Source organism: Ammospiza caudacuta, chromosome 3 (assembly GCF_027887145.1).
Source record: "Ammospiza caudacuta isolate bAmmCau1 chromosome 3, bAmmCau1.pri, whole genome shotgun sequence".
Taxonomy (NCBI): Eukaryota; Metazoa; Chordata; class Aves; order Passeriformes; family Passerellidae; genus Ammospiza; species Ammospiza caudacuta.
In genome coordinates this window covers 60595930-60605916 of record NC_080595.1, presented here as the reverse complement: position 1 = coordinate 60605916, position 9987 = coordinate 60595930, and the positions used below count along the sequence as shown (strand labels likewise).

The window sequence follows — 9987 nt, the reverse complement described above, 5'->3', positions numbered from 1 at the left end:
CACAACTGGCAAGATGAGGTTATTTATTCTCAACAAAATTGTTCAGGCTTAGCCCCCACTGAAATTTTGTAATTTGAATTTTTACAGTCTGATAAATGTGGGTGCTAGACGATCTTAAGGCTATGTGTATTTATTTAGAATGACAAAATATGATGATAAAGGTTTTGTGGTAGCAGAGATAAATTGTATGGAATTAAAATTTTACCTGATGTTTGTCTTGCCTGCAGAGTGCCTCCTAGCTCTGAGGAATGAGTTTCTCCTCCCTGGCCTCGCTGGAGAGCCAGTTTGTAATGGGTCTTTGGACTCATTTGCATTAAACTGGGTAAAGGATTTTCATGAGCACCAGAGGCCGCTGAATTGCTACATGCAGGAAAGCACGTGTTGGGGAAAACAAGATGCCCACAAAATGGGTAAAAGAGCACAAATGAACGAACAAAAGCGAGTCGTAGACAAAAGAGCTGAAACGGTAGCGTTAGTGCTGCCGGTGCCGTCGCTGTGCTGCCAGACCCATGTCATTGCGCGGCAAGGTTTCAAAGCCGGGCTCTGCCGTGCTGCTGAATCCTGCCGGGGCACAGGCGGCATTTTATCTCTTTCCTAGGGTCTAAGGCAGCCTCGCCTCGCCTGGAACTACAGCGGGCCTGAGTTTTACGATAACGAATCTAGAGCGGCTATGTTCATAAGGACAAGCTGCTCCCATCGCTAAGCAATGGTATTTGCCCGCATGGAAGGCGGGGGCTGGCCGCGGGGTGTGACACCTGCGGCGCGGCCCAGCTCAGCCCCCGCGGCTGGGGCGGGCCGCGGCTGCGCCCTGACAGTCGCGCCCGGCTGCAGACGCCGCCATGTTGTGCCGTTTCGCCGCCGCGAGCAGGTGAGAGCCGCGCCGCGCCGGGGAAAGCGCGGGGTCGGGCAGAGCCCCGCGCCAGCAGGCGGCGGCTGCACCGTCCTTGCCCTCTGCAGCCGAGCCGGGGACGGGACGGCGGGAGCGGGGGAGGAGGCGGCAGGAGGGTCGTGTTGTCGCCCCTCGGTGTCTGCCCCCCGCCATTTCGCGCGCAGGGAGGTCGCGCTACTGCCGGCTGCCCCGCCGGGTCGGCACCGGCCCGGGCGGGGGCTGCTGCCGGTGTCCTTGAGGGCTCTCAGGTTCTGCCCCCGCCGTCCGCCGAGGAGCTCTGGCGGCCTGACACGGTGCTGGCAGACACTCCTGTTTCTGCTGGCCGGGGTCGCCGCTCTCGGCTGCTCTTCAGGGTCCCGAGGGCTTCGCTCGCGGTGTGTCCCTGGCCTATGTCAAGGTCACCAGCGATGCGGCGGCGGCCCTCAGAGCTGACCGTCCCGCCGGCCCGGCGAGTCTCCTCTCGTCCTGGCCCTTGTGTCGCATGACAAGTGCGAGGTGTTAAAATGGGGAAGGGTAACACAACCTGCGCGGTGTCTGTGCCGGGCATCGCGGCTGTGACGCCCCCTGTGGCTTCCCGGTACGCCGTGTGGGGACAGGGAAACACGTCTGTGTTAGTGCTGGAGAGATTCAGTCCTGGAAACCCGTCACTGTGCAGGTTTTTTAGCACTTCCCCGTGCACAGACCTTGTGGATAGCGAGGGAAGGACGCTTAGGTGACATCTTTGCTTCTATTTTTAATGAATAAAGATTAGGTGAAGCTTTGAATGTCATCAGGTTACTACTGATTTTTCATTGCTGTCCCTGCTTTTCCTCCACGTGCATGCTTGGGAGGATACATGAGTCTCTGCAGGGCCTGGAGGCTCGGATTGAGAAGCAGCAGCTTCACAGTGCAAAGCCCTGGTTATGTGACCTTGGTGTGAATTCATCTTTGCAGTTAAGCTGCATAGTATGCCTGCTTTAAACTTGAGAAGTGGAAATATTATTTCCTTGGCTGAGATATTATCCCAGGTATTTAAAGCAGCTGATCAGAACAGCAGTGTATGCAGTCTATTTCACTAGTGAACCCCAAGTTTTACTGAATAAAACTGCTTCTTTCTGTTTTTTTTTTTTTTTCTCTTCTAGAAGCAGTGCCAAGTTGGTAGCACCCTTGGGGTGCTTGATTTCTAGGCAAAAGCACACTCTTCCTGACTTGCCATATGACTATGCTGCTCTGGAACCTCATATTAATGCAGAGATCATGCAGCTGCACCACAGCAAGCATCATGCCACCTACGTGAACAACCTGAACGTGGTTGAGGAGAAGTACAAAGAGGCAGTGGCAAAAGGTTTGTATCTCCACAGTCAACAGGTGAGGTGGAAGCTAATTGGCATAGATGATACAGAAGAACAAAATAAAAAAAGAAGCAAGATAAATTCTTTGAAAAGCTGTGGATTATGTCCAAATAATTGGATAATTGGAAATGGAATGTAAGTAAAAAGCATGAATTCTGTTCTCTGTAGTGCTGTAAAACTAGAAGATTTGTTGATTGTTGTGGGTTTAGTCCATACTCCATTAGTAACTTAACCTGAACAAAGACTGAGTCAGTAGGAAATTGCAGTCATTTTGCTGAACAAGTACTATACAATAAAAAGTTAGTGGCAAAGTTAGAGAAAGTGAAAGATGCGTGCCTTGATAGTTTTCACATCAGATGCTCTGCTCAGTCTTTGTAAATAATCTCAGTTGCCTGCAATTGAGGTAAGACAAACATGTTGTTAATGTATACAACACACAGTGCAGAGACCTGAATTTGGGTGTAAGTTATATCACTGGGTCAAATTAAATGGTTGTGTAGGTGACAAGCCCATGTGAGACAGGAAAATATGCAGGAAACCATCATGGAATTTTTTGTTAGGATCCCAAAATTTGAGATACACTGCTTTTTGCAAAAGCTTTGCAGGTGTAGCAGAGCTATGCTGAAACATGAGATGTGTTTTTTCCAAACTCTGAGTCTTTCAGTTGGACTGATAAAAGTGTGTGAAATAACATGTATGTCTTTTTAAGAAGGTGGAATATATTCTGGGTTTTTTTTTCTGTTGTGATGAACTTAAAAGGTATCAGTTTATCTCAGAGAAATGATTACTGTACAGACTCACTTCTGTCTGCTTGCCAGGTGGCTTCACAGTGGAATTTAATGCATGGACTTGGGTGAAAGTTAGAATTGCTGATGTCTAAGTAAACCTGAACCATGTGTCCCTTGATAGTTAATTGCCAGTGTATTTGAATAGAAAATGGGGCTTTTCAAGTACCTAAGTGAGCCTAAAAATACCTTGTGCAGTCTGAATTAATGAACTAATGAGATTCTTTTAAGAAGCAGGTTATCAGGGCTGCCTGCTGCCTTGCCCTGCCAGTAGCAGATCCAGGAAAGGTGGATTCTGGAGATGTAATTAGGGCAAACACAACTGGGGAGGGAACCTGCAGTGTCAGAAGACACTGTGTGTGCTGCTGCTGTTACTGATGCTGTTAAATTACAAAAGCTTCAGCTGCTAGTGGAGGCAGAATTTCTGGTTATCAGATGCATCTGCACTGTTGTGGATCCTTTGAGTTGTTTTTTAGGAATTACAGCTTTTGATAGCATCTCATCACTTGTGTTGAAATGTTTATTACTTAGAGATTAATTTTTCCTTAAGGATTCTGCAGAGATTATTTTCCAAATGGGTGGACTGACTGGTGTGGTCATGCACACCAAAGCAGACAAATAATTGCTTGGGATATTGGTGATTGGGTGGTTTGTTAGTTTGTTTTTTTCCTGATTGGTATCTCAGTATACCATGTGCAGTATTTTGACCCTCATTAGAAGAAATTCTAAGACCAGGGCAAAGTCTGAACTGCCACCTCATTTTGTCAATATTGTTATTTTTTCATACTAAAACTGAGCACTGCCAAAAATCTTGCTGGGCTGTGTATCGGTGTTGGGTTACATAGCGCATCTGATCACTATCTAATAACTTTTCTGGACAGCAGAACCTTGTCAATGTCTCTTGTTCAGCAATAGAAAGCAAAGTATTTTCTTCAGATTATCTTTAACATGTTTTCATTTATCTATATTTGCATAGAAAACTCAAAGCCATCCTGTTGGCTGACATTGTCAGTTCATTTGAAAATGAATTTACATTTCTGTGACAGCGCAGAACTTTGTTTCAACATAAACTGGTCCTAACTATTGGCCCATCAAAATGTGTCAGATTTGCTAATTGAAGGATATTAACTTGAATCTCATTTTCATTGAAAACTTGTTCCTACCATAGTTTTCCCTGCTCTTCTTTGACCACCATGCAACCTGTGATTGGACTGTTACAAGGAAACAAATTATTTAAGCTGACAACCTGAGCTGCCTACTCTCTTTAGCACCTTTGAGCTTCTTGTCTTGGTTTACTGAATTGTCCATGGGTTCTGTACAAATAAATTCCAGTATATTTTTGCTGTAACTTAAGGGCAAGTTACCCCTTTTCAATTGTTTTTTTTTCTTTTCCCCAATGCAAAGTTCAGCAGCACAAGTACTGTTTAAGGACAGTGGTGAAATGCTGTCTCTGGTTTCTAGGGGTCCTGAGGAGTGGGTTCTTCTAAGGAATGGTGCAATAAAGAGTTTTGGATGCATTAAAGGCTTTCTAAGTTACCTTTTGATTTCTGGCTTGCTATATGTTGTATGCCCTGGATTAACTTGAAAGTGTCATTAAGGCATGAGAAATTCAGGGAAAATGTCCCTAAGATGCCATGTGAATGGCCATGAGAGACTTCTTATCCTTAACCTGATACCTAAATCCAGCAAATAATGGTTTTACAAACAAAGCATTGGATGCTTTGTTTCAGTGCTGCACTCCTCTCTGAAGTTGTGAGGAAATGCTGAGAACATGAAATCCTGAATTAAAACCTTTGACGCCTTGTGAAGGCTGTCCTAGAACAGAGACTAGACAGAGCTAAAGTAGGAATTTATTAGAAAGCCTCAACAGATCCACCTTGAGCAGCACAGGAGCCCAGCCAGGGCTACAACCCTGGAGAACCCAAAATGGTCACCAAAAAAATGGACAGCCAGTCGCAGGGTGTCACACTTCTATAAGTTTTGGTCCATTAGCACATTGGAGTTAATTGTCCAATTACAGCATTAGCCCATGCATTCCCATCCTGCTTGTTTTTCTCTCTTTGGTCCACCATTGTTTATGTTTTTGGGCCTCAGATCTGGATCAGTTGTCCTTGGTCCCCAGCTAGAGAAGGAATTGTTTTGTTTACCTACTCTGTGAAGAGAGCTTACCATCCCCTAATGTGAAGCCCAGACCCACACACTAAAGCAGCACAAGATCTCAAAAATACAAAAGTTAAAACGTGAGGCATCGCCTTGGTAACAGATTGCTTTGAGGTGCACTACTTCTTTGAGGACTGTCTTCATGTCTGTGTTGTTGAGGTGGCTCAGAAAATTTCTACAACTCAGTCCTGAGAGTGGAGAAAACAGGTCCCCTACTGATTCCTAACTAAAGAATGCATTGGAGTTGTGGAAAAAGCTTTAGAACCTTTGAAATGCTTCAGTGTTTTTAAAAGCCAAAATAGTAATGAAAAGACTTGTATTGAAGTGGTACAAGACTGTTCAGAGACACAAGGCACCAGTGAATTCTTCAAGAATTCTTCTCTGGAAATACAGAGCTGTTTGATCTTGGTTTCAGATGCAGGATTCTGTCACGTGTAGCAAAATTATTTCAATCACTTTTCTGTGAGTATTCATTTCTCCCTCCAAATGAAACAAAAGATAGGAAGGAGAAGAATATTTTGTGTATGTGCTCACTGTAGTTACTGACTTTTCTCAAGCACAGGCTGTTTGCCCTGTAAATTGTTTTAAGAAGTTTAAAAATGCTTAGTTTCCAAATCATTGAGCTAATGGTTGAGTAATATTTTTGCATTGTAGTGATGATCCTGACAAATTTACAAGTTCTGGGTCCTCAAAGAGTTCTGGCTGTGCTCGTTGCTTTATTCTACTGTAGAGTGGCAGTAAGTCTTAGATGTGTAGTGTGGGCTGCCTGATAGTTGCAATATTGCAGATCACTTATTACAGCATAAAAATGGTCAAAGATAGTAAGTCTTCAATAAAGTTTGTCTGTGACTGTCTAAAATATGCATAACAGTACAAACTTTGTTTTCCATTGATAAGTTACATGCTTGTAGAAAGATTTTAGCTATCAATGGAGGCTTAGTAGAAACTTACTGCCTGTTGTAATGATGATAATTTTTTTATTTATATTTTTTATTTTCTGTATCCTTAGGTGATGTTACAACTCAGGTGTCACTTCAGCCTGCCCTGAAGTTCAATGGTGGGGGTCATATCAATCACAGCATCTTCTGGACAAACCTTTCTCCTAATGGAGGAGGAGAACCTAAAGGTTAGTGCATGTTACAGTGGTTTATTGAACAGTTTTAATTACAGGTAGAATTGATGATGTTTTCTCTCTTTGAAGGAGTCTAAAGGATCTTTATTTTTCAGAGTTAATTCACCTTTCTATGTGACAATTACCAAAATTCTGAGGTATTCGGGGGAGGTTTTGGATGTAAGCCAGAAATATAAAAAATGAGTAATGTTCAAAGTATTTTTTAATTTCTAGAGCTGATTATGAATACACTGCAAAATACCTGGTCTCTGCTGCATATACCCTTTCCACCTTCATAAGAGAAAATAGTTGTAGTAAGCCATGCTAATTAAATTGCTCTATGTACTCAATTCACAGAAAGGGAAGAAATGTGCTGCAGGCCCACCCAGCCTAGTGGCTGGAGTTATGCTCCAGTTTGGGTAGGGATAGTTCAGCAGTTAAAGCCTAATGGAAAGAATCCTCCTGGTGAGGATACAGTACTGATTCCCTAAAGTGACCTAAATTAAAGGCCCTTTAGTACAGATCTCACAAAAGCTGCTGTGATAAACCTGGGAGGTTTGGATTGAGGTTGATATGCTTGTGATCTTACTGTGCTTTTTATCTGTTAAAGGAGAATTGATGGAAGCCATCAAGCGTGACTTTGGTTCTTTTGCAAACTTCAAGGAGAAGCTGACAGCTGTATCAGTTGGTGTCCAAGGATCAGGCTGGGGGTGGCTTGGCTATAACAAGGAGCAGGGGCGCCTACAGATAGCAGCTTGTGCAAATCAAGACCCTTTGCAAGGCACAACAGGTCAGGTTTCTTTCCTTCCCCTCTGCTTCTGTAGATTTGGTAGGCAAGTGTATGACATCTGAAAAGTGATTTGGGAAAATGTTGAGAAGAAATTGCTGATAAATAGATGTGAAAAACCAAATGTCTCTTCTAGCAGAAGTGAAAACTCATTTTTTAGAGCAGCATTTGTAAAGCAGAACTTAAAAACTTTGAACAGCAGAATGATTAAGTGTCCTTCTAGTCCAAGGAAAAATAGATGGGCCATGTTGTGAAAGTGCTTTTTGCTTGGTGAATATTTTAGCTTCAGCTTCCTTGGATTTTTGAGTAACTGGAGTAACTTGCGCATATCAAGCAATATAAGCCTTTTGCCTTCAGATTTTTTTTCTCTGGCAGAGGAGCTATTCACAGCACTGTCCGTGGAGGCCCGACAACATGAGAGGGGAAGATGAACATCATAACTCTTGTTCCCATCTAGACTGGGTTTTAAATGGAGCCTTATAATTTGCTTCCTTTATAGTTATAAGAGTAATGAGTGTCAGCCAAATTAGTCTGTGATGTGGTTAAGTGTTACAGCTGGAAAAGCAGCATAGGACTGGCAGTGATCTCTTTGCAATATATTCTTACTTCTTTAGAGAGACATGAAAGTGGTAATGGCAGACTGGACACCCTTCACAGAGGGAAGAGGTCATGTTCAGTGAGAATCTGCTTGCAGTGACAGTTTGTCCAAATCATTTTGCAGATACTTTCTGCAGAATTCATAGAGAATGGCAAGGAATTTCATGTATTGCCAGCAGTCTGTGTATTGCCTATCAGTAGGGTGAAAAGAAATTATAGATTTAGTATAGGGACATAGATTATAATGGGAGTGAATTTCACCTTCCCTCCTGTGAAAATTTACCATAAAAAATTCAGTGACAAGGGTGTTTTAGCACAAAAGCAAGTAGGTAATTAGGTACTTAACAAATAGCCTGTAATTAAAGTATTGGAAGCAAGCTGGCATCACAAGAAACCTTCATAACGTAATTTTTTATGAAAGTGCTTGCATAAGCGTGCAAAAGATAGAAACCTTTCAAAAATTACTTCATCTGGTTTCAGTTATGTCTTCAAGGCAGTTCAAGAATATTTATATGTGTGTTTACCCAAATCAGCTCTTTGAGTTTAAGCTCTGTGTGTGTGTGTGTGAGCACAGTTTTGTAAAATACTGCAGTAAAGACCAGTGTTCTGCAGAGCTCTTTGTCTTCCTGCAGCTTAAGACTCAGAAACTGGGTACAATTTGAAGATGCAATATAAAACTTTACATGTAAAGTGTGTTAAGTGTGTTTTCATATATTTACCCTCTTTTTTTCACAGGTCTCATTCCTTTGCTAGGCATTGACGTATGGGAACATGCTTATTATCTTCAATATAAAAATGTTCGACCTGATTATTTGAAAGCCATCTGGAATGTGATCAACTGGGAGAATGTATCTTCAAGATATGCAACTTGCAAAAAGTAGAGTGGAATTCTTGCACAGACTACTAAAATGTCAAAAGTTCTACTCTGATACCACTCTTGTAGTAGTGCCTGTGGCTTACAAATGAATTGTTCTACTGCAGAAAGCACTTCACTCATCCAACAAAAGCATTTCATAATCAAGCAAAGTGTCTGCTTGTTTAATTCTGTGAAAGGTATTTACTTAGAGTTCTGAAGCTTTAAACTGTTGTGCAACAAAGGGAGGCACTTTAATCTGTTCCATTGCATATAGAAACATAGGTCACCTTGCTGAAGCCTAATGGATTTCCTTGTTGCACTGAAATACCTAAGTGGAAATATGTGCTACTGTTACTATAAACAAATAAAACTCAAAAGAAGAATCTTCTATAATTGTCTACAAGAGACTCTCATTTTTAGTAATATCTGGTCTAGTTACTTGATTTTAAAACAGTTGGAAGAGAAAAATGCCTTTTGTGATTTGTTATATTACTGGCTGCAGAGCTTTCTATAAAGGTTGAAAAGATAAATGGAAATAGATGTTCCTGTGCCTGCCTCAATTGACTGTCTTCAGTCATCCCTACCCCTTCCTGCATTTCTTATGTGAGGTTTTTATGTCACACTGGTGCACGAGCCCTGGAAGCATTACCTTGGGCAGAGATTACAGTACTGGCTCAGGCATAGGGCCTCAATGACAGCATGTGGCACTCATTTCAAACTAACTGTTCAGGTATGTCTCAGACCATCCTTTAGCTAAAGGGGCTGATTGCATGCATATATCAAGTACAGATTGTCTCTGCACAGCGTGTTGCTGAAGCAGTAGTAACAAATTAAACTTTATGCTTGAAGGCAGGCATGAAGTAACCTCTGTTGTAAAAGAGCATGCCCATGGTCTTGAAATAGTTGGTATGTTGTGCTTACCATGGTGTCTGCTTGAAGGTGAAGGAAACTGGAGATTTTTCTGTTTCTTACTACATACAGTGAAGTACCACATAGCAGAGATGAAAAACGAAGTGGTGAAATGCTCCTCAGCGTGAGTGACTGCTGAGGCAGGGCTTTGGTGGTGAGTGCTGTAACGTGTGTGCCACACATCCTGGTTCTGCACACTCCAAAGGAACAGGAGGTAAATGCATGTAGACTGGTGCTCTGGAAAGGAGTGCTTAAGCTAGGAGGAAGCTTGAGTTAGCTCCTGGTGGTGAGGCTTCAAACCACTGAGTGATCCTCAAGCACAGCCAACATTTGCTGCAGCTCTAAAGGTAGTAGTGTGAGACCCAGCACATGCTGTAAGGCTCAGTTTCTGCTGTGCACCAGGTTAAGAAGAAGCTCCACTCATCTCCTGCTTCCAGTCAGCTGGTGAGTCGGTCCTGCTACCTTGTGTCCTGTCTAGGTCTGAATGTGCCCAGTCCTCAGCTCTATACAGAAGCAAAGTCTGTGGAATAGGAAGATGGGAACTTCGTAACTGTTGAAGGCA

General features: G+C 42.8%; 1 protein-coding gene across 2 annotated transcripts; it reads left to right on the top strand.

Moving 5' to 3' along the window:
* Positions 1-631: 631 nt before the first annotated feature.
* SOD2 (superoxide dismutase 2) lies at positions 632-8899 on the top strand. 2 transcript variants are annotated; one of them, XM_058801844.1, is made up of 5 exons: positions 632-868; positions 2011-2213; positions 6175-6291; positions 6887-7066; positions 8396-8899. In XM_058801844.1, the coding sequence occupies exons 1-5, from the start codon at positions 840-842 to the stop codon at positions 8539-8541; spliced, it is 675 nt and encodes a 224-aa protein (XP_058657827.1). In that variant the 5' UTR covers positions 632-839; the 3' UTR covers positions 8542-8899. The 2 variants fall into 2 exon arrangements, with proteins under 2 accessions (XP_058657827.1, XP_058657828.1); XM_058801845.1 differs by lacking the exon at positions 6887-7066.
* Positions 8900-9987: the final 1088 nt, after the last annotated feature.